At 36.4% G+C, this 25,926-nt stretch overlaps 1 protein-coding gene across 2 annotated transcripts in view; it reads right to left on the bottom strand.

Annotated features, from left to right (window-relative positions):
• ola1 (Obg-like ATPase 1) overlaps positions 1-25,926 on the bottom strand; it is a 164,116-nt gene that overhangs the window by 136,466 nt on the left and 1,724 nt on the right. For both annotated transcript variants that reach the window (XM_039757650.1, XM_039757648.1), the window contains exons 3-4: positions 19,470-19,613; positions 16,777-16,904 (exon numbers count right to left, since the gene is read on the bottom strand). In XM_039757650.1, the coding sequence (XP_039613584.1) occupies positions 16,777-16,904; positions 19,470-19,613 (272 nt within the window). The remainder of the gene's footprint in view (positions 1-16,776; positions 16,905-19,469; positions 19,614-25,926) is intronic.

Consider the following 25,926-nt stretch of genomic DNA (forward strand, 5'->3'; position numbering starts at 1 on the left):
CAGAAGCTCTTCTTTCATGATTCTGCCATCGTTTCCGATAACCGGAAGAGAGTTTATTTATCAATGATGTCTCCCGGAAGAAAAAATATACAAACATGAAAAGAGCTAATATTTCAGTCTGGAGCAAGAAAGTATACCTCATTAGAAAGGCTAAGAGTCATAAAGCTCTGAATAGCACATTATAAGGACAGGTTCTATGAAAAACTTTAAGAGAATACCTTTACAAATAATAATGGGGCTGACTTTCAAAATACCTTTATTTCAGTTTAAAATATTTGCATAAATTAAAATTCTTGACAAGATTTTGACCTATTATTACACAGCAAACCTTTGTTTAATACCATTTTATGTAGCAGTTTACAAAGGTATGGTGAATTAGTCTGAAGAAATGCCTAGTGCTTTTGCTATGAAGTGTGCAACAGCATTGCTTGATATTTTTGTCATAGTTGTACAACAATGTTTAGAAATTGAAGTTTCCTCCGAGTAAACTAACATTAGCAAAAGTGAAGAGGTCCTTTAAGACAAAGTACTCTTCTACTCATAGCTATCACTAAACCCACCCTCTAACACCATAGGAACAGCAGCCTATTCAAACAGCAACAAAAGCATGGCAGGAAACAGCTGTTGACTGAATGCCAGTATAACCAACATGGCCATGTTCACAATAGGCCAATTTACACTCAGGATTCTTTAAACTTTTAGTCTCTAAAACAAATACTATGGGTCATGACCATGTCTGAATTTTGGTATCACAGAGTTATGATTCACAACAGTACTCAATGGGAAAGTGCCGTGTATGGTTTACAGAGTGTCTTGCGATAAGTCACCGTAGGCAATTTAAGCAAATGTCACTGCTCCGATAAAACTTGTGTTACTGTATTTGATTTTGCAAGGAGGATGGGGATGACTGTCAGCAGCGATTCTTCAGGGAAAATAACTGAAGATAGATGTTAGGCCTACATCACGCTACATGGTTTTCCGAGAAACCTTTAGGTAGTAAGTAGTGGGCCGTCGTGATGCACACCCATGACTACCAGTCGTGCAGTGCAGGAGATGCAAGGACTAAAACACAGTGATGCAGGCTTGATTTTGTTTTAAGTAATAAGTGTTGACTCTCGTGTGCACAAGAGTTGACAAGTGATGGGCTGAAAGCACTAGGTATAAGGAACAGCTGCAACATAAAAAGGAAAGTGAGTGCTTTAAACCATGCAAACAAAAGAGAGGAGTGTCTGTCTCCATTGTCATTTTTGTCTTACCAGAACAAAATAGAAAAGTGAAAATGATGGGATATAGACTGCACCTGAACTTACCACATCTGGAAAACATTTGTACTACTTTCCTGCACAGTCAGGAAGAAGGTTGATTGGCTGTCAAAATACAGCACACTCACAATTTTTTGGAAATCTGAAACTGTGCTGAGAGGTCATGAGGGAGTTGTGTAGTCAGCCATCCCCTGTGATTCCCACTTGTGTAATTTGGCATCCTAAAGGCATGACGATCAGCAATATCACTCATTAGGTGTTCCACGCTCTCTGACTCAGTCAAGTATTATGACACCTGCCTTAAGAGGTGAAAAATAAGATCATTTACTAATTCAGGTGTCCGCCTACGGAAAGATGCTTTTTTGAAGTTGCATCTGTGCTTACACATATGTCTATCTACTCATAAAAGATAGGAACTAGCCCTTGATAGATCTTCTCCAGGGAACAATAAGATGTACAGTGTGTGAAATGTATATACTGGCATGTGTCCCATTTTTAATTTGCATTACTTATGGGGCCCCTTTGCATTTATTCTGCAAAAACCAGGACAATAAAGTCATATGCTTGGATGCACATTGCCAAGAAATAAGTGAATAATTTCTCTGCAACAAAAGAAGCCTTCTTAATTATTGAAATTTTTAGATTTTGCAAAGGAAAAAGGAGCCCAACAATAGCAAATTTCAAAGGTCTTCTGTGTGTGTTCATTGATAGATTTTAATATCTTATATATAAACATCTACACGTGGAAGTGTGTGTGTCTGTCCAGCCCGGAAGTGAGAGGTGGAGTCGGGGTAAGGGCTCCATCTGCAAGGAAAGAGAAAACTCGCTTAGCCGCTAATGACACAAGTGAGGCCAGCATGTCGGCAAAATGAAACCTCAGAAGAAAGACAAAGTCGCTTAGCCGCTAACATCGGCAAAACTGTATCCCTTTTACTTTTCCTCCCGCCGCTAACGCACAAGTGATGAGAGCACATCGGCAAAACTAATCCTCCTAAGACAGGGGTCCTCAATCCCAGTCCTGGAGAGCCGCAGTGGCTGCAGGTTTTTGTTCTGACCTGGTTGCTTAATTAGAAAGCAATTCTTGCCAATAAAGCACTAACATGCTATGAAATTAAATTAATTCTGCTATGTCAGGTCATTCTCATATCCTAGATTTTCTTTCCCTTTCTATCATGCAAATGATTTGAAGGCTAAAATGGACGAGTAATTCTCAGTCCTTCACTTTTTTCTCTTCATTTTTCTTCCAAGTATTTAATTAAACCCAATAGTGCAGATAAATACACAAAGAGGTGTAAATGTAAATAAGCTAAATGGATAAATGCTGCTCTCTCTTGTCATTTGCATGTTATTGATAATAAGGAGCAATTAAAATAGCTGTTTAAGACAAAATTAAGCAATAAGGGCTCAAAATCACTAAAGTGAAGCAGAAGTGTTACTTTAGCAATAAGTGCTTTTTATTAAGCAACTGGGTTGGAGCAAAAACCTGCAGCCACTGCGGCTCTCCAGGACCGTGACTGAGGACCCCTGTCCTAAGAGAAAGACGCCCAGAGTAGTTCCTTTCAATTACCTGACATCTCTACATTTCTTTTTTTTCTGATGATTTCAATAGTTTCTAGAACCCCAGGCTTTTTACAGCATGGGCTTACACAGCTAGTAATTGTATAAAAATGTTATAAGGGCTCGAATCAGCCCTGGATGGATGTCAACCAATCACAAAGTGAAGTAAGGCAAACAACCCCAAAGTGCCGATTTTCAGTCTTTGTGCTCCAAATCAGAATGCAAGCATTCGGACAGTTACACCAAAATGTAAGGTACGCTATTTCTTTCAATTTTAAGTCATTTGACAAAGGCACACAAGTTTTCTTTATCTTCTGAACTACAAATACCAAAAACACTGGACTATCTTTCGCCGCTGCATGTCCAATATTAACATTCAAGACACTAGTTACCTTCTGATAGCAGCCTTTTAACCATTTCAAAAATCCCACTATGTACGTGAAGGCTCTTTTGGAGTTTTGTGGCTGATCTCTTCTTGGAACTCTTCATTCGGATCAACTTGTGAGGCTTTATCAATGTTATTGCTCAAATTATGCCAAAATAAAAACTCACTCAAGTTTTCTTACATTTCAGAAAAGTAAAACAGCAGGTTAAATGAACAGACTATTCCATTTAAGTAGTTACACTTGGCTCTTTGTGTTTTATTCATACTGCATTAGCAACCAGCTCACTACATACTACTCAATAATGAAATGGCTCATGGTAATGGATACATGTGAGATATTATTTCATGGAGGTTGCTTCATTTACTGTAAGTAATAAATGCACTGTATAACTACTACGCTGAAACTTTAACTTGCAATGGCTTATTACCACTACACAAATAATTTGCAGATTTACTCTTATTCTTTCTGACTTTATTTCACAGTGCAAAATTAATTCAAAATTTAATAAGGCAGAAAAGCATTTGATACATAGTGTATGTTTGTTTACAATTTGTTAACCACCTCAGGCAAGAAACTTGCTAAATTTTGATTCAACCTGTTATTAAACAAGCAGTAATTTTACACTTTGCATTAGAGTTCAGTAAAAACCCAATGGTGTTTGAAAGTGGTAACTTGAAATGTGTTATGATGTTAAACAATCAACTTTCAAATGTATCCTTCAAAAAGATTATAGATCTGTGGTACAGATATCAACACAACACTCAGCAAACGAGGATTAAAGTTTATTTTGTGAAGCCTGTTGTCATCACACATTACGCACTGTTTACTCATGTAACAGTTAAGTGTGGAATTCATTATTTTACATCCCCAGTGAGTGACCATTAAAACATCTCAACAAAATACAAAAAAACAATGCTACTGTTATGTTTCACCGTGTTTAGACATTGCAAATTATCACTAAAATTTAATAGGCTTATTATACAGCTCATAAAATATCTTTATTGTCAATGTCATATGAGAAAATAAACTGTATGATAAGAAAATGGCGTACATTTGCTTGACACAGCAAGAGCTAACAAATAGTCTTTGACTAATCAGAGCCTTTTCACATAATGGAAAAGTCAATAGCTGCACACAATCAGTAAACAAATTCAGCTATTTTTAAAAGGACCCCCATCACCATTTAGCACTTGCAATTTAAATTATTCTAGCGTGTAACACTTTAATTGTGTAAAACAAAGATGATGTCGAAGACACAAAAGAACTTGTACCAAAGGGAGTACTACAAGTAATTTCTAGGCTGCCAGCGATGGTTGACAATTGATAAGCGTTTTGTTGGAATCAGTGCACTTATGCATCAGAGGTAGGGGGTGGCTTGTAAGTGGGGATAACAAAAATGCTTTGAATTAACCATTTTGTTACTAAGCTAGATTGTTTTTAATCCAGAACAGCACATCAGATACTCTTCAATGCAGAAGTGCTGCAAAAATACAAAATTGTTTGTTTATTAAATTGCAAAGTATTTGAGAAAATTAACATGTCTGCTAATGGTTGCTTACTTTTTATATTTTAAAAAAAGTTACAATTCAGTACTTCCAAAACAAACAAAGAGAAGAAATTCACAACTGATATGAACCTAATCTGTCTGTCTCCCTTACCAAATGCTTTAGATCAGTGCCCCTGAATCTAGGAGTCATGATAAAGCATTTTGAAAATGGGAAGGCTTCTAAGATGCTACCCCATCCTTAATCAAGTGACTGACTTTACAATGTATGCACTGCCTGAAAAGTCAAGGTCACACTGAAGAAAAAACTGAAAGCTTCTAGATAGCCTTTAAACATGCAAACCCAAACCCAGATTTATTAAGAAAGAGATTAAGAGTCAACGATTTAGATGATAGATGTAAAAAAACACTACACTGCAAATTCATTATTAAATTGCAATTAAAAAAATGGTGTTAAATTCACCACGACTAGGGTGATTTTTATAGTATCCCCAAAATTAGGTATTAGAAATATGGAGAATGAACATTAATAACAGTAGCAGAGGAAATATGTATACTATTACATATTATATGCATACTATACTTCAGAGAATTTCACAGGAAATTAAATAACAGTATTGTACAACAAAAAAAAACTGCATACATCAAAACAATAAGTAAAATCAGACATGTCCTAATCCTGAACAACCAATGCATCCTCCCAAATTGAACAGATAAAATGTTTTACCCTTTACTTAGAACTACAAAGGAGCAAAGCATGGTATTGCTGAAATTACTAAATACACAAACACTTGATACCTTTAGGCTTTTCGAGAATGTCACAAGTTCTACTTCACACCAATCTCTGGCATAACTACTAGTGAATGAAGCACACCTTGCAGCATATTAATGAGTGATGAATGACATATCAAAGCTTTGTTGTGATTTGGTACTGATTTTGCATGTCTTTTAATATGATTTATTATCATTTGTTACACTATATTAGAAGCATGCAATAGTTCTATGAGAAGCATAGCTACATTTTATCAATTTCACAATGGCATGCTGAAGTTATCACACACGAGTATACTCTGCCATCATTAATATGACTATAATAAGGCTAGAATAACCCAAGTGAATATGCAAATACCATCATTATTATTTTCACGTTATTCAATTCTATATTTGGACAAGCACTTCTGTATTTAACAACACCAGTCTAACTCACTTTAAAAACACCAACACTGTCTGCTTTACTTGTTAACATATGCAAGAAATATGTGTATGTTTAATGCAGCTAAAAAGCCTTTTTTCCTCCTGGTTTTTGTTTCCTAAGTATTATTTAAAGCTCCTCTGTTTCCCTTGCTACAGACAGAGGGAGCTGGCACTGAATGAACAGCCCCTCTGTGGGCCTTCTTGTCATTTACAACTGTGTCTGCTCATTGTAAACAAGAACAATTAACGTTGCACACCAAAAAAAAACAAGCTGTGACAAAAGTCTACTGAATTTCTGCCCCGTACAGTAGTTTACATATAACTATAGAAACATGTAGTATTTATATTATGTCAAATCAAACAAGAAGCTTTTTCAATACTATTGATGATTGGGTTTATGGGTGGGCTATGATTTGACATGGCTGTTGCATTTGTTTATTATCAAATTATTGTGGTAATGTCTGTGAAAAAGTCGGCAACATATCAAAGGCAGTGACGAAATAAAAATAAATGAAGTGGGCTCAAGATATCTAAGGTGTACAGCCAGAATCATGTTGCCCAAGCTGGGCAGCTGTTTCACAATACAATACAGTTTATTTTTGTATAGCCCAAAATCACACAGGAAGTGCCGCAATGGGCTTTAACAGGCCCTGCCTTTTGACAGCCCCCCAGCCTTGACTCTCTGAGAAGACAAGGAAAAACTCCCAATAAAAACCTTGTGGGGAAAAATGGAAGAAACCTCGGGAAAGGCAGTTCAAAGAGAGACCCCTTTCCAGGTAGGTTGGGCGTGCAGTGGGTGTCAAAAGTAGGGGGTCAATACAATACAATATACAGAACAGAACAATTCCTTAAGACAGCATAATAATAAAAATTTTAGAAGTACGGTTTAACAGTAGATGATATGACATAATTAGGTTTGGATATTTTTAGAGTCCTGGAGACCTCATCCATCTAGCTGCCTCCCCATTTGGCCATGCCACGGCTGAAACGTTGCTCCGATGAAAGGACCTCTCTTTCACAGCAAGGAGACCGCAGTTTGCATCCCAGGTTTTCACTGCACAGAGTTTGCATGTTCTCCCTGTTTCTCTGTGGGTTTCCTCCCACTAGTGTGTGTGTGGAGAGGGAGTGTGTTCGTCCTACGATGGACTGGTGCCCTGTTCCGGGTGTGTTCCTGCCTTGTACCCTATGCTACCTGTGATTGGCTCCTGCAACCCTGGTTTAGATTTGGCAGGTTAGGAAATGACATGACACATTGGCCAAGTTATTTTTCTCTTCTCTGTCTCTCACTTTCACATCATGCTGCGCCATGCTTGTAAAGCACTGAAAAACTTGATGACTACTGTTGGCACATTCTAGAATTTGTTCAGAATGGTAGTTGGAAAAAAAAAAATCACAAGATCATCTACTTAAGCTGAAAATCAGCAGCCCCCCTCAAGGCTTTCTAAATCTGGTTGTACGACAACCAAAACTTTAGATACATTTAAACTGAGAACAAGCTTATTTGTGAGATTCCTCCTGTCTTGATGTTCCACGTAAGATCAAAAACTCTCAAGACCTCGGTAATCTCAAATGCTTCTGATATTCATTAAAAAATACAGTATAGTAATAATGGTACTAATGTCCCAAATCAGTCTTCTAGCCTTCAAAGGCCTAAAAATAATTTAAAAGGTTATCCCGTTCTGTTATTTTGACCTGAGCATATTACCAATACTGTATATTTCAGCTGTTTTTGATCTGTATAGTTCATTTTGATACTAACTCTTTAAAATGTCATCCATACTTCACTTGGTATCTATAAGTGCTATAATTTTTATTTTAATGTTTTTGTATTTTATTACTTACTCCATTTATTTGCTGTGCTGTTAGTGGCACTGTAACATGTCGAAAATTCGTATTTTAGGTCTTCATAACGGAAGCACGGTGGAGCAGTGGGTAGCACTGCTGCCTCGCAGTTAGGAGACATGGATTTGCTTCCTGGGTCCAGTTTGCATGTTCTCTTTCCGTGTCTGCGTGGGTTTCCTCCCACAGTCCATAGACATGCAGGTTAGGTGCATTGGCGATATTAAATTGTCCCTAGTGTGTGCTTGTGTGTGTGTGTGTGTGTGTGTGTGTGTGTGTGTGTGTGTGTGTGTGCGCACCCTGTGGTGGGCTGGTGCCCTGCCCAGGGTTTGTTTCCTGCCTTGTGCCCTGTGTTGGCTGGGATTGGCTCCAGCAGACCCCTGTGACCATGTAGTTGCGATATATAGCGGGTTGGATAATGGATGGATGGATGGTCTTCACAACCCAGTTACAATGAATATCATAGATGTATTAATTAAGAATGCAATTCTCTTTCATCTTACAACAGAGTTATCTCAACCAGTTAATTGAAGGACTGTCATACTACAAGGTGATGATGTTTTAGCTAATAGGAGCACAGAAACAGGAGTAAGAAGTACATCAGGTGAGTTCATTTGTGCTTTCTATTAATTAAAATGAAATTGTTATTTTAAGAACATTCTTGTATATTATGGTGGCAGAGAATGTGCTGCATGCTGGGCCAAAAATTAAAGCAAGAATTTCAGGTTACTGTCAACACTTGACATAATGAATACTCCTACTAGATAAACATTGAGTGATTTTCAAACAAATACACTAACAAAGTTGCATGGTGGTGTATGGGTTAGAGATTTAGAAATGCTAACATGCTGTTGCTTGGAGGGTGCCTGTTATAATGTTGTGATCATGGCTCTGGACTTTGAAGGTAATGCCCTGGCAGTGGCAAATAGCTTTGGTTTTATATTTGATTACATTAACGTTTAAGTTGAGATTTACAAGAAACATGTAAAGGGAATACTGCTGTTAAAAAGCACCTTATTTGTTTAAAGTGTTTGCAAACCAAATACACGCACTTTTGAGTTCATTATTGAATTTTGAGCATAACAATGTGATTGTTGTGACTGTCTGCAATTAATCACATTTAATCACAATTGTGCGATTTAATCACAATTAAAAATTTTGACTGCTGCCCAGCACTCATTTAAACTGAAATGTCCTTGTTAGTGAAATATTTACTACCCAAAAATCAATTCTTGGTAGCACCACTTTAGACACAAATTACTGCAGTTTTTGTTTTTAGGGCAAACTATCAGCAATGACTACATCTGAAAAGCACAGTAACAATAACAGCATTTATTTATAAAGCACATTTTAATGCAAAAACCAACGTTCACAGCAAAGTAATAGCGGTAAGTGCTGTCAAAATGGAGAGTTGCCCGTTAGTTATCTTAAAGTCTTCCTTAAGTCCCTTATATTCAGACAAAAGTTAAGGCTTTATATCGGGTGACTTTCTGTCAGAGTCTTCGTTGTTCTATAGAATGCTATACACTGTACACAGTTTTTCATGTATTGTACACCATTTACTGTTCTTTACCCATGGCTTCCCTAATTAACATTTCTGCCATCATGTTTCACAGAAGATATAATCTGAACTGGATGACGTGCTTTGGGGAGTTTATTCAATAATTTCCATTTATGCAGATATTTCACTTCCTAAAGTAAAGCATGTGCCTGATCTATTTGAAAATTAGGATTTTTTCTTTTTACTCTTTAGTGCTTACCCACGCAAGCCAGATCTGTAACTTAGTTGATGCTCTTATGTTAAATATTCCATTCACTCTGACAAACACATATGGTGCAATATTTGATTTTATACATCTAGTTGCTCTGGTAATATACAGTTCTGAGGGGCAGATATTTTCAGAAAACCTTCCCCTTTGATTAAAATACTTTGATGTAAAAATAAATCATTGATGTGTGGACACATTTGTTTTAATATAAAACAAGAAGGCAATACAAGCAATCGAAAATAACTTTAGGAAAATGTTACAACTGATTTAAAATATAAGTCAAAGTTTAATTTCAGTAGGCAAAAATTAAATATCCACTATCTGCAAGCAAATCAAACAAAATTTGGCTACTGTCATATAAGCTATAATAATAATAATAATAATAATATATAGCTAACTTATATATAGTATATAATATAAAACTAACTTATAGTAAAGCTGAATTTTAGAGAAGCACCTCAGACTGAAAAATAACTACTTAATGAAAAAAGGAAATTGAAAAGCATATGGCTTTTTCTTTTTTTCATTCCCGCTAGAGTTGTATCAAATCAAGTTAAAATGTTGCCTTTTTTATTTGACAGCTTTACATAAACCAAATTTTGTTTTGGAAAATGGCAATCAATAATGATGTAGTGTGCCGTGAACACACCTACTGAGCAATAACGCTTGGGGCCTTTGCCAAGACAGAATTGCTAGAATTGTATATGATGATGGAAGGCTGTCTTTTATTTAACAGCCATCCAAATCTAATCTAAGTATGATATATTATTGGCCTACTCAATTTTTTTTTTAAACATATTAAAAATTTAAAGAGTAGGAAGAATACTTCAGGCTCTTTGCTTATTACCGACTTTATGGGACAATGTGAACAGATTAACATTACTTCACCAATAATAGAAACTCTAAAAATAAACACAATGATGCAAATTAATGAGATCAGAGAGTTTAGCAGGTGCACCAAACTGCAATATTTAATTTAGGGAAAATATAGTGTCTATTATTTCTGTCACCCAAACATTATCATTACTTTAGCTAACAATATGTCACTAGAACTCTGCAAATTCGTCCTAAAGCTGCGGATAGGAAAACAAAAATCAGTTTCACAAAAAAGCTTTAAAAATGAGAAACCTCCATGCAAGTCTGACTGATAGTCATACAGTTTAATAAAATGTAACCATTAACATATATAGCAACATATTTTACTGTGTTTTATCTTAGATGCTTTTACAAGCAAAACAACTAAGAGAAAATAAATGGCAAACAATTACTACTAGCCGGTTCAAATGAAAAATGTGTCCTTAATTACCCTTTTAACATTCTGAATTTTAAAACGGAATCATATGAATACTTAACATTAAGATCCTGATGAAAGCTTACAACTAAGAATAGAGAATGTGTATACTTCTATGATATCTTAAGATGAAACTGAATCAAATAAATGCAGCCATCTATTCTCGAACTTTAATTGACTGTTTAATGCAATATGGAACCCTACTGTACTACTTCTACATAGTAATGATTAAGCTACAGGTATTCTTTAGCAGACTCTATCAAACTAATTTTAATGTGTACACCAAAAGAAGATATTAGGCAATGATGGAAATGGGACCTCTTCATTAGAATCTCAGATATGGAGAAGAATTCAACAATTTGCAATATACATTCCTCTTCAATCTGGGTAATGCCAGCAACCATATCATCTATATTTCAGAACAGGTAATCCACCTGAAGCTAAAGTATGATTGGACCAGGCCAGTACTTGGATGGGACACCAGCTAGGTAAGCTTGAGATGCTATCAGAATAGGTGTTGGCGAGGCCTGCAGGAGACGCTTACCCATGTGGTCTGTATGTAGATCCCAATGCCCTTGTACAGTGACATGAACACGGTGTGGACAAATGGTGCCATCCTTCAGATGAGAGGATATGTGATGTAAAAAAAAAAACATGAGGACCAAACTCTCTATGGTCATAAATGATCCCTGGCCATCTTTTCAAAAGAGTATGGTGTACCCTGCTGTCCTAGTTAAATTGCCCATTACTGCCAGATGACTGCACTAGCATAAAATTGGCTGCCATTGCATCATCCAAGTGGATGCTACACATTAGTAGTGGCTGAAGTGTCACCTTGTTGTCTAGGTAAAGCACTTTGAGTAGTAAGAAAAGTGTTATATAAATTGCCTTAGAAGCATATAATTATATCTTATATGAAATAATCTGAGTCTACTATGACAGGATCCACACTGCGCATGAAGCCAACAAGCATAAGCCTAGCTAGGGCATATGTTTTAGGAATGCCCCAGGCATTATTTTTGGAAAATATATAAATATCAAAAGACATGCCTGAGATCACAATAAGTGCACTTTGAATATTTAGTTAACCATTTGAAAACAAATATAATCATGCTTCACTTCAGTGTTGCTTATATGAGATACAATATAATTAAAGAACAAAAAATAACTGCAACAAGAACCAATAATTTTCTTAACAGAAATCACTATACAATTTTGTATACAGCAGCCTTAGCATGTCATCCAAGTATATATGCTAATGTTTCATAATAAACTGCTAGTACCTCAGCATTGAAACAACAGCCATAGTTAATACAGACAGACAGCAGAGAAAAAAATATTTCTTGGAACAATTCTTTCTCTGACACAAGTTTTATAACTCCCCTCTTGCAACAGGTAAGCGGACTGAACTCACATGTACAATGCATGTTTTTTTTACTTTCTATGTAATGGTCTACATAAGGGTAAGAACATAAGATACAAAAATCATAACTTAGTCCAAACCAAGCTGCTCTGGTCAAATACAGTGCCAAAGAAGTATTTGCCCCTTGCCTGATTTCTTCTGTTATTGTATAACTAGGCTGACCCGCCTTTTAAGGCGACCGACTTTTAAGTTGACCACTTCTTAAGACAATTCAATATGTAGATCAATTTGATATTTTATACAAACTCATTAATTTGGATATATTGCATTTGAGCGGTATTACTTTAATACTCGTAGTTTCTGTTATTTTTGTGATGAAATTTAAACTTTTTTTCTATATTGAGGTCGCCCTTTTGAACCCCTGATATTTACTACGCGGTGAGGCATTTGTACTCGATCAACATTAATTATTTCCAGAAACATAATTTTGTCTATTTTTCCAGCGCATCGTGCACAAAAGCAAGGGAACTCTGCTCACATCATGTCGCTTCGTACTGCAAGCTGCAAGTAGTAAGTCTGTGATAAGCGGAATACCGCTATGCTTTCCACTCACGGGACGGAAGGACAATCCCGACCGCTTTTATATAGTAAGAAAGAAGAAGAAGATATCGCACAGTCTGGAGTAGAAAATCATCTTTAACCTGGAAAAACGAAACTACAAATCCCATGGTGCATTGCAAAATGGACGGGGCGTGTTTGAAACTCCGCGCCTGCGTAGCACTCATGGAACAGAAGGACAATCCCGACCGCTTTTATATAGAAGGACACTTAAAAATTTTAGGTCCTCAACCAAAATCTGTTATTAAAAAGAGGTACCCGTGGACAAACTTTTTTTAAACATATTTAGATATTTAGCTCATCAGCTGGCACTGTATGAAAAGATAACTGTCCCAAATTAAAAAAGAAAGCTAATGTCAACTGATTGAACACAGCTCAGGTGCTCAGAGCCAGTCCTGCACAATGCAAACTTCACTTTGACCATTATCATTAGAGTCATGTGGCCAACACAAGGTGTTAACAAGTCAACAATAATACCACACCTAGGCACTGCACACATTGCTAATATTATACAAAAGAAGCATTTATTAATATACAGTAAATGCCAAAAATAAATGCAAGAATTATCAAATTAAACATGAATTAAAAAAAAACATGGAAATTTGGTAGACCAAAGTTTTGCCATTCATTATGTACTTCAGTAAAATCGTACAGCCTTCAGATTAACAACAATCAATGACCTAAATGTGATCTAAACTTCCATTTCTTAAGGATATTTGAGTCCTCCAGTATTAAGCAGAGGAGTATCTATGACAAATAAGACATTTATCAACTTCAGCAGTTACCTCCATCAGTAACAATCTGCTAATTAATTATGAATATAAGAACAAAGTTTAAAGCTAAAATATAATTAAAATATGCTGAATTCATACTTCAGACATTGAAGTACTAGTTTAAATGCCAATAAAAACATCATAAATAGATTGGATTTGTGTGTTGATTTAGAACAGTCATCATAATACTTCAAGGCAATATAAGAAGAAAAGAAGTATTAACATGAAACTGGGACCAGATTTTATATATAAGTCAGAATTTGCATTGAATTGTGAGCGTTGCTGAAATAAATCAACAAATATTTACAATGATTTATTACTTGTTTTACAACAACATTTTAAACTCATTATGACAGAAATTGATCTCACATGATCTCTTACACCATCTTCGTCCATCAAAACTGTACTAATTTTACATCATCCACAGCCTAAATTTCTACTGGTTTGTGATGGAATTCCTGCACACTCAAATAACATTGTTTTCCCAACGTTATTACTTATCTTTTCTTATGCCCACCATCACCTTCACTTCTATTAGATACACAATTCAGAGGCATACTGGTGACATCAAAATTCATTGCTTACTGAAAATCTGAAATGCGTGTAAACGAAAACACAAAATGATTAAAAATGCTGAATAATTACTGTATTGTAATGTGTCTCAGCATCAGTTTGTTTTGGATGTCAGTAGCTGAAAATGAATTGAAATTCTGTTAAAAGTAAAAGAAAAATGCTTTATATGCTCATCTCTATGAATGGATTGTCTTAAATCAAGAAAGCCAAAATCCTAGACCCAGCCATATTTGCAATGCCTCAAATAAGGCATCCACCCTATTCCTAAACCAGCACTTTCCATTAAAGTTGCACAGGTAGATGATTATTACCATACCAGTATAAGAAAACATGTGTCAGGACTAACAAACACATCTACAGTAAGCTTACTCTGTGCCACTCTTCATTTAACATAGTATGAATATTTGTGATATGAAGCTGGAAACTAAAGTAACTAGAACAAATCCATGCAGACACAAAGGTCATGCCACTGTACTATTTACTGCCCTCTTTCTCTTTAAGCTTGTTACACTTTCCAGAAATGCAATAAACTTAAAACAACTACAGCAGCTATTTCATTCCATCAGGCTTGTTAGGTTACCTAACAAATTAAGTCATTCCAACATAATTTTGTCAGGAAATGCCTTTCAATCAGAAAACTGTTGAGTGTGCTACAACATATTTAATGGTTTTCAACATAAATGCATTTTCTTTAAAATAGAAATACCATGTTACAGAATATGATTTCACTAAAAGAATTTAGGTAGATGAATATTAACTCCATCCTTGAGGATTGTGGCAACCTGGAATAGGTCATCTTGTCCATTCTCCCCTCAAAGACAGGACTGACTTGTTTCATAAATCACTTGTCAAGTGTAATCCACAAATTTTACTACAAAGAAAACTTGCACACTGCACACTGCACACTGATATACAGGTAAAATTCAGTTACAACAAATATCATTACAACAAAATTTTCATTAAAACGAAGTATTTTTATGATCCTGACATTTCCCCATATGACACGAGTCTATAGAAATCTCGTTACCAAAATGTACATTCAGCAGATACTTTCATTCCAACGAATGAACCATGAAATGCTTGAATGAATCATCCACAGTGCAGCTAGTTCTGTGGTCGCAGCTCAGTTGTGCACAACGATCCCCAAAAAGAAGCACAGTAAAAAAAATTCTTTCTTCAAACTTTCCTCATACTGTTTATTTTGCTGTTTTTGCTTTCGGTGGAAAAAAAAAAACTTTACATTTTTGCAGCTCTCAATTGCGGCAAAAAGAAAAAAGATGCCAGTGAATTGGGAATTTTGCCATCGACACTGTCAACGTTCTTGAAAGACCAAGCAAAAAAAGAAGAAAAATCTCGGGTTGCAAATGTATGCGAACTGCTGCATTTGAAGATGCCGTTTTTATGTGGTTCAGTGATGCTCGTTCAAGAAACATTCCTATTAATGCAGCACTCATTCAAGAATGTGTGAGGTTTCTAAACTCTCCTGGGACCTCCCCAAACTGGACAACACGCCGAAGAGCGTCCCGACTACGATCACCATGTTTGTGGAAGACTGTTTATCTGTTGCTGGGGCAAGAGCAGGCTCACAGCAAACAGAAAAGATCTCGATGGGTGATGCAAGGAACATTGTAAATGCAGGGAATAGCATTACTTGGCCACTAACCTGGTCACAACCTTGTCTGACTGCTGTGTCTGTTTATTGGTAGATCCTGCTACAATAACCGTGCTATTCCTGTTTCAAGCTGAATAAAGCTGGTTTTGCTAAAGTACTGAGACTCAGCCTCGTGTTTTGGGGTTGTAAGACAGGGACTTATAGCACGGCCATGATCTTTTAGGATTCGCTTCTGTGGCGCTTCACCGCAGCACTGTGAGTCTGCTGTCGCCCTGCCTGGACAATGGACAAACAATTTTCCACAGACGCGGCAATCGCGCTTTGGGACGCACTTCAGCAAGTGCCAAAAGAGTTCAGAAACCTCACAATATGAAGAAAAAGAAAAGGATGATTTAGCTTCTGATTGATAACTGTGCTGCCCACAACATACTTTCGCATTTAGATAATGTTCGCGTTGAATTCCTCTCACCCAACTGCACAGCAGTGCTTCAGCCACTGGGTTTCGGCATCATTCGCACCCTGAAAGTGTATTATCGCAAAGAAATGCTGAGAACAATTCTCATCTACATTACTTGTACACAGGAGAAGATTAAAATTAACGCGAAAGAAGCTATTGAAATGATTGCAAACGCCTGGACGCAAGCTAAAGAAAACACTATAGCAACAAATAAAGAATCTCATTACAACAAAAAATTTTTTAGGTCCCTGACAGTTCGTTGTAACGGAATTTTACCTGTATTTAACTACATACGCTCCACTATACACTTAACATATTGCACAAGACTCTGTTGAGGGGCACACATTCATCTCATATGGGCTCACAAACATCACTAACAGTCTCATCATGATTAGTCACAATTGTACAATTAATCATGTGCCACTACCAATATTGAAAAAATTTCTGAACATATATTCCTTACAGAGATAACGGTGAGGAAAACTGTTAGATGAATGTTGTCTGCATGACAATCTCACAATTCACCATTTATGATACTCTGTAGTTAAAAAAAAAAAAATACACAAAAGTTTACTAACGTGTTAGGTGGAAAATTGCATCGCAGGCACTGATGTGGGACAGAAAGGCATTTCCAAGACCTTGACCACTATGGGCTCCTTTGACGAGACCAGCTATATCCACCACATTCAGAAAGGCTGGAATCTTGCTACAAAAATAAAATGTTAAACAATGTAAAAAACTTCTAAAATTTAGTTAACCATTTGAAAGAACAAATATAATTATGTTTCAGTTCAGTGTTGCTACCTTTCAGTGATCATGGTTTTAACTGCAGTAAATGTTACAGTTTTTATTAGACATAAACTAATCAATTGCCCAAAGACTAAAATCAGTATATGTCTGCTTTTATATTGTAATCATTCAGTCAGTTTATACATTGCTGCTTTTTTTTTGCTGCTTTTAAATTAAAAATAAGAGAAAAGTACATATGTACTGCAATACTGTAATGCTGTCACATTACTAATTGAAATTAAGGCAAGAAAATGTATATTCTGTGGCTATAAAGTGACAATTTATGATCAAATGTTTGATCTGAACAAAGCTTGCCTTGCTATCTCTATTTTTCCGTTATATGATAAAGAGTATGTAAACAATTTTTTTATATTTAGATAAGAGGGGCATTCAATAAATTTATCTACCTCAGTAGGAAAGAAAAGAGTTTTTTCAAAAAAAACTTTTATTTTTCAATATAGCTCCATACACTTGACTTTAACCCCTTTGGAAAATGACCTTCAAACCAGGATATCACAGCTGCCTTGACATCTTCATCACTTGAAAACTGCTGTACATGGACAGATTTCTCCAAAACTTGGAATAGGAAATAATCTGAGGTAACCAAGTTAGGACCGTGGGGGGGTTTCAGCTGCTGGAACCCACATTCTCCGATGGCAGCCAATGATGTATGTGACATGTGAACTGGCATATTGTCGTGAAGAACCTTACTTGATTTTCACAAGGTCTCTCCTGACATCCTGTCTGTTGAAATGTCGCACTGAGCCACAACTGTGCATGAGTAACCTTGAGACACGTCACAACATACCCAGACTTAATTAACATGCTTGCTACTTTCTTTCAAACTCAGGTAGATAAATTAGGTATGTTTAGTGGTATGTTGGCTTATATCATATTGATATTATATATTACAGACTTTTCAAACTTCAGACCCAAAATTAAGTTGCCCTTTCTTTCTAAAATTGTGAAGAAGATTATCTTTCAACAGTTGCAAACCCTTTTAAATGAAAATGTCATTTTTTAAGTATTTCAGTCTGGTTTTAAGATGCGCCACAGCACAGAATCTGCACTTTTAAGGGTTCTAAACGTTCTATTATTAATAAGTGACTCTAGGGATAATGCTGCCTTGTTGCTGTTAGATCTTACTACAGCATTTGATATGAGTTGACCATGAGATGCTTATCGCTCATCTTAAGTAGTATGTGGGTATATAAGGACCTGCTTTGGAATGGTTCTCGTCATACCTCACAGGCAGAAGTTTTTCAGTAAGGCTGAGCAATCTCTCCTCCTCCGTGGCCCCTATCATCTGTGGGGACCCTCAAGAATCTATTCTAAGGCCTATTTTTTACACTATACATGTTGCCCTTAGGATCTATTTTTTTAAAAATACAATTGCTATGCAGATGATACACAGATATATCTTCCTTTTAAAATAGAGCAAAACAAATTCTCCTAGACCTTTATTAAAATGTCTGTAAGACATTAAAATACGGATATCACTAAATTTTACTTGGTTACAGTCAGTCAGTCATTTTCCAACCCGCTATATCCTAACATAGCCCACCACAGGGCACACACACACACATCAAGCACACACTAAGGACAATTTAGGATAGCCAATGCACCTAACCTGCATGTCTTTGGACTGTAGGAGGAAACCGGAGCACCCGGAGGAAACCACGCAGACAAGGGGAGAACATGCAAACTCCATGCAGGAAAGACACAGGAAGCGAACCCAGGTCTCCTTACTGTGAGGCAGCAGCGCTACCACCACTGCGCCACCACACCGCCCAATTTTCTTAGTTTAAATGATGAAAAAACAGAGATTGTGTGTTTTGGACTTTCAGATGTTACTTGTGATCCTGCAATTAATCCTGACCTTTTGACAACCAGTAGATTCACTCAAAAATCACCTCCAAATATGGCTCCATGGAAGGGTTTTCATTTTAATGTCCGCCATCACGGGAGTCTATTTTTAAATGACTCTTTATCTGGCCCTTATCCTTCAATGAATTTGATAAGGATAACATTATCAGGAGTTCAAGGCTCCCACCAGCAGCTCTAACAACCTTAGCAGCACATGCACAAAGGTCTCAATATGAGCAAACTAGCCACATGCAAAAATATTTGTGTTTACTTGTTTAGAAACAGAAAACACCAATGCTCAACTAATGCATTCTCATGCTTCCCAAAGCAGAAATAATCTGTTCTAATGCTGTCTATGAATCATTAGCTCTAACTATATCTTTGGATAAGCATATTATCTATTTATCTATTCATTCCAAAAATGGAAAGCACAGGCAGTTCATTCACTCCTAATTTAATATACAGTACATATATTTATTATATCCCCAAATCAGAATAAACATGACTGAACTAAGGTAGTCTTGCTCTTCAGTAAACAAGAACTAAAGACAGCTTACTATACATTACTCTGCAATAAACTTAAGTCTACAAGTTAAGAGTTGTCACATTTCTTTACCTGGCAGGTTTGTGGTACTGACAGAGAAATTCCCATCTTTCATCTGGAATGGGAACTCTGCTCTCATTAGGGTTGATTGTGCAGAAGGGGAAATTTTCAGCATCAGCTTGGCTGCTTGTCAGAACATTGAAAAATGTTGATTTCCTAAAAAAAAAAAATTGCAAAATTAATTTTACTTTAGTAGGAAGAAATGCAATCATTTTAAATCATAACAAAATGACATTTTGATAAGAGTATATTAATTTAAGCCTGGCAACTCTGCTCACTACAAATTAGTTTTGTAAAATTATATCTGTAAGATGAACTTAATATGATATAAGCAGGATTTTGCACACATTTCACAGAAAACAGTTTTCTGAACAAGTACTTTCTGTTTTTGAACTTTGCTATATTGCTAGAACTACTGGGGTAAAGTGGATAATGAAAAGCATAATCAATAAATCCGTTCAAACACCCACCAGTAATATTAACTAATTCCTTATTGAAGCTTAAGGACAAAAACAGATCACACATGATTTTGTTAGCTTTCAGGAACTGCCAGCTCAGTTTGGGTAATGGCTCAGACAGGATGGTATCTGAGGACTTAATACCTGAATACTGAATGTACTATATAATAAATTGAGCTTTTTGATTGGTCAGTTTGGCTTTGGCAGAACGCTGGTTGGAATGACGACACGATAATTTGGGGGGTATAAAGTTCAATTCCAGATTGTAACCATTTTTTTTATTTTTAAAAAAAGGAGTTAAAACAAAGCATGTCAAACAACAAGAAAGCAAATAACTTGCCAAGCAACACTGGGCCACTAAATACTAACAAGGTGTGACCTGAGCTTCCTTCAAAGATAGGGAATATTCATGAGAAAACAAATTATATTTTCACAAAGGGTGTGTGATATTGACAAAAAAAAGTACATCTCGATATTTTCTATGACTTTGTCAAGATCAATATGTGGATGATATTATGCATTCTTCAAAAATGTGTTTTTTAAAAGTCTAGTGTATTTTACTAACTCTGGCTCGTTCTTGATAAGATGGGGGCACCAGCATATCAGGTACTGTATAAGGCAGTGTCATATTTGCATCAGTAAGCAGACACTTTTGCGTAAGTCCCAAAACACACTCCTGTGGTGTTGTTCTCCCGTTCCACAGAAGTGGTTCATATTGCGTTAAGATGTGTGCCCAACTAAGACTGCCAAAATCTATAGCGCATCTGTGCACATATGTTGCTTAGATTTGAGTTTGCATTTGCAGTTATCCTTTGCAATTCATGGGGTTAGGTGTGAAGAACGCAGACGAATGCGAAAATCTTCAAACATGTTTGGGGCCATGATTACTGTATATGTAAAATTTATTGCACTAAATAAGATGCAACAAGATTTCAGAAACGTGAGCTAGAATGATCGCTGAGCAAGCAAACGACTTGTGTAAGGCTGACTGTCAAGACAAGGATGTGTGTTGTCCCCCCTGACTAAGCGCAAAGTTTTTTAGTGAACTGTAACTTTTTACAAAATGCACCTTACTTGTGGTGCAAACAAAAACATTATTAATATTACAGGTACAAAAGAAGTCCAACACTAAGAACAAAACCATAAATGCTCACAAACAGTCCAGTTTTGCAGATGCAGGTGATGGAAATGTATTAATGAAATGAAATCCTCTGTGAACAGCTTCCTGAAAGTTATGCAAAGTTTTGCCATACCAGGATGCTGATTTAAGGGAAGATTTGTAGAAGTCGTAGAAGTGTTCCTCATTCCCCAGACAAAGACGTTTTCCAACCCTGATGAAATCAAATGAACGAGTAGGCACTGGACAAGAACATAAATCTAGAGAAAATTTTAATCCGATGGGGGTAATTGTAATCCAATTGTGTAGTAAGGCATTGAAACAAAAAGACACCAGACGATTGACCTGACAGTTTCTTATGGCTCCTTTTTAAAAGCAGCGCCCTCATCATGTTTCATACAGCTACCCTTGTAGCAACCACTGAAGCTGCCCAATGACACAGTACTCCTGGGGTTGCTGGGATTTTTAGTCCATTTAAGTAACACTGCAGCAACATCGTCTGCAGTTTTCTGCAATAGGTCGCCAAACTTGCAAAATAATTTCCATTCAATTATTGATGAGCATGCGAACAGGCAGATCTGAGAATCACAAACTAATAAAAGGTTGTGTCACATGTCATGACGTTATAATTGGATAGCAAAAGATTTGCTCTGCTTCCTTTCAGGTTCATTCTCGTTCGAGTGCTCTGACTCTTTCTGTTTCATGCACACAGCTGTGATTTTGTTTTTCGCAAAGTGAGTGACATACCCAATAATGTCGTCTCACATGTCGTTCAAAACAAGAACTAAGATATTATGGTAATCAATATGCATCATACATCCCTAAATTTTCACAGAGGGCAAAGGGAGCCCATCTACCATTGGTGGTAGTCAAAAAAGTGGACAGCAGGAGGAGTCTATGAAGTAGACATTACGGGAATGCAATCAAAAGAGAGAGGAGCCATCAGGCCAGAAAGTTTGAGATACACAAAAATATCAAGAACAGTCAAAGGAGGAAAGCTGCAGGTACACATACAGCAAGAGTGTTTGAGCTACGCAAAGTTATGCAGAAGAGGGCACAGGAAAAAACATTATTTTTCTATTTATTCTATTACCTGTCTTCATCAAATACCCACAGCAAGCTAACAAATTTCTAGCAACAGAAGAAAAGGTGAACAGCTATATCTGATAAAAGATGTGAACGTATGCTGATAAACTTGAAAGTCATTAGCACCTGCGTCAATATATGTTTTATAAAAAAGGAACACATTTAACCAATGTTTCTCAGACACCTGTACAATGAACACTATTCTCAGAAACATGTCTATAATAGTATAAGGCAGTTAAACTTAAAAAAAAAAAAATAAAAACACAAGTTTTTTGGTAATGTTTAATAATTTACTATTCATATAAAATAATGTGGAAGCTGGCTGAAAACATTGTATACATTTTGTTTTAATAATTACTATAATGATGGCACTATACAGCATGCGTACTGAAGTCTTCATTTCATTGTTACACAGTGCTATGCTTTGACCTTTCGATATGGCTCTGTGTGAATTTTTTTATTTCTAGTTGTTATGCTAAGGATTGAGGGGAGTAAATACAAAGTCCTTGGAACAAAGACTATGTTTCATACTGGCACATATCTTAATAATGTTTTGTTTAATATTTATGTTCAGTCACAGCATAAGTTGATAGGACCAAGCATGAATTATTTAACCAAATACAGGTATATCTGTGTTACTACAGTATTGAGTTTAAGTAATCAGTTTGTATTTAATTAGAACTCACAGTGTACAATTTGTAAATTCAATATATTACACAATAAAAAAAAAATGAGAACAGCTCTGCTCTAGTTTAAGCTGGTACATTATTAATATATTTTTTTTTTTTGGTCAATAAAAGATTCCTTGTCTCTTCTGCCAAAACAAAAAGTAAATCTTTTTCTTCCACAAGGACCACATTCATAAATAGTGTGATAGTATGTATAAACATTCTGTTACATTCAAAAAATATTATATTTAACTACATTTTACTGATTACATGTAAAACTGTTTTAAATTTAAACCTAATATTGCCTGCAAGCTTCAGGACACATGGCACAATTTGATGACATTGATTAAACCGTTCCAAATAGTAAGTGAGACGAATTTTAAGCTCTTGTCTCATTCTCTGACTTTCAACGATGGTAATTTGGCTTGTAAGTGAATAAAACAACGTGACTGTCAACTTATATAACACTAGTTGCTAGTGTCTAAAAATAAAAACAAAAGAGGAGCAGCTGTGAAGTAACTACTATATTCTTAATTACTATATTCCTTATAGTGAGGAAAGAAACAATTGAACAACACAGCAATACACTGGAAAAGAGTAAATAGTACCAATACGTAGAAGGTATTTTATATGTTGCCTAACAACAAGCTAGCATGCTTTAAGATGGCTGGTTTCTTTGAGGCATTCCTACCAAATACTTCTGTAAATAGTTTATGCTTCATATATTCTTTCATTTTACACCAAATGTTGTAACTGTCTGTGATACCCTGCCATCCAACACATACTTGCTTTACTGCTGTTCTGTTTTTATAGTGGTTTAACAATAATTTTGCTTTCCTATATATGCAGTCTTCAATATACAGACTTTATGAGCATCATACAGTTGTGATATTAAACACAATGACACCTCAAAATACAGCAAATGCATTTCAACATCTATTGCTATTCACATTAAAATAATATCTAATGGGAATTTGAAATCTAAAACGATCTTTGGTACTTTTCTATTATCGTGACACATGGTTCAAAATCAGACATTCTACCCCGACCCAAATCCTAAACTTAACCTCACAAACTGGGCAGCAACAGTAACTTGGGTCTCTGAATCTTAATAAAATAACCATCCGTTACTGTTGCCCTAAACTTAACCTCACAAACCGGGCAGCAACAGTAACATGGGTCTCTACTCTTAATAAAATAACCCTCCATTACTATCACCCTAAACTTAACCTCGCAAACCGGGCAGCAACAGTAACCTGGGTCTCTAATCTTAGTAAAATAACCATCCGTTAATGCTGCTACCAAGTTTATGAGGTTAACTTTAGGATTTGGGTCGGGGCAGATTGTCTGATTTTGAACCGTGCATCACGATAATAGAAAAGTACCCAATTTTCAGACTTCAAAAAGAATAACGAGTATATAAATAAGCCTAAATTACAATTAAACAATCTTTAAAGTTATTCTAATATTTATTGCCAAACTTAAGATTCCTCTAAAGCAAATTTCAGTATATCTGATATGTACTTTAAATTAATACTTCACTTTCTATTCGAAGAGATGAAGAATGTATATTATGAATTTTTAATTCACATGCACCTTTAATCATTTGACAGCATCGTTTAACTTTTCAGTTTAAAAGTAACTTGGTTTGAAAAAGGCTAGGTTGTTGTGTTGGTTTAAGGCCAAGAACTACATATCTATTTCCTCCTGCTTCTTCTTTTGTTTCATTTTTTTGTTTTTGCTGTTAGCTCATACAGAAATCAGACAGTACTGCAGGCCCATTAGGCTATTTTACCAATGTATGAAAACAGTGGAAAATAAAATTCAGCAATGATTCCCAGAGCACATGGACACTGAAGCACTAGGCAGGCTTAGATTCCAAGGGATCATCCATCTGAACTCACAGTTGACTGCTTGTATCTATGTCTGCTGTAGCTATGAAGTCTAAGGATGTACTCACATTGGCAATTTGTTCCGTGTCCAAGCACATTTGTCTGCATGTAACCAGGTAAAGTCTAGTTCGTTTGACTAGTGTGATCGCTCCATGTCGGGCCAACTGGTCCGTGCCCTGGCCTGCTTGGAAGAGGTGGGCTGAGCACAGTTCAGTAGCATTCGGGAACAGTGTGATCACTAAACATGCCCAAGCACGGAAAACAGGCATGACGTCAATGAAGCGACAAGTCAGATAGTGCAATTCTCATTTCTTTCAGTATCTTCTGAGTTAAAAACAAGTTTTTATTCTCACCTTACACATGAACGTGAATTGTAGTTCATGTAGGCAAGAAAAGCTGCAAATTCCTCCCTTAACATTATTTCTCAGTGTAAAAATCTTCTCGTACATGCAGCACGATTAACAACAAAATGCTGCACTGCACACTCAATAAATATGTAAGAGGGTAGAGCGTTACCTGCCCTACACAACTGCAAAACAACTCCAAAATAAGTAAAATCATTTTGACATGCATGCTGTTACTCCATGTTCAGATCTTGTTTTGGCTTTACACAAAGTCACAAGGTGATGCCTGGGCCCAGAACATTAAGTGAAGTTTGAGTGTAGGCCAACAGGGGAGTAGGAATGGGAGATAATCGTAATTGGGCACGGCATGGAACAAACGTGCCTAATGTGTCACTGTGTACAGCAAAATGCTGAGGGAGCTCTAACATCTTGGGCATGAGACTTCCTGTATGCTCTCTTATCGTCAGCTTTCTGCAACACCTTTCATCACCTTCTATTTCTAGGCACTCCTGTCTGTGGTGACTAACTGCCAAGTGCTGGTGCTAATGCAAATAGCTTTGAGCATGGGCTTGCTGACATCCTTGGACAACATCTAAGGTCTTCCTGAACGCCAGCAGACCTCTACAACTAAATAGCAACTCTGCTTTATTTGTAATGCTTTGGGTTGTAACTGAGTAAATTATCCCTTCAGGATACTCTGAGCATTTTTTCGCTCAGTTTAAGAGAGAAAAATGCTTGTGTGACTCCAAATTGTGTTTTGTGGGAAGAATTGTGTGCCCAATTTGCTGAATCAGGTTAATACTGCAACGACTGGGCAGGTTACATCAGCCAGGGATGAGTCACCAAAAGAATGACATCATCTAATAGCAGGAGCACCTATAAAAACGGCAACTCTGCATAGCTG

This window comes from Polypterus senegalus, chromosome 6, assembly GCF_016835505.1.
Source record: "Polypterus senegalus isolate Bchr_013 chromosome 6, ASM1683550v1, whole genome shotgun sequence".
Taxonomy (NCBI): Eukaryota; Metazoa; Chordata; class Cladistia; order Polypteriformes; family Polypteridae; genus Polypterus; species Polypterus senegalus.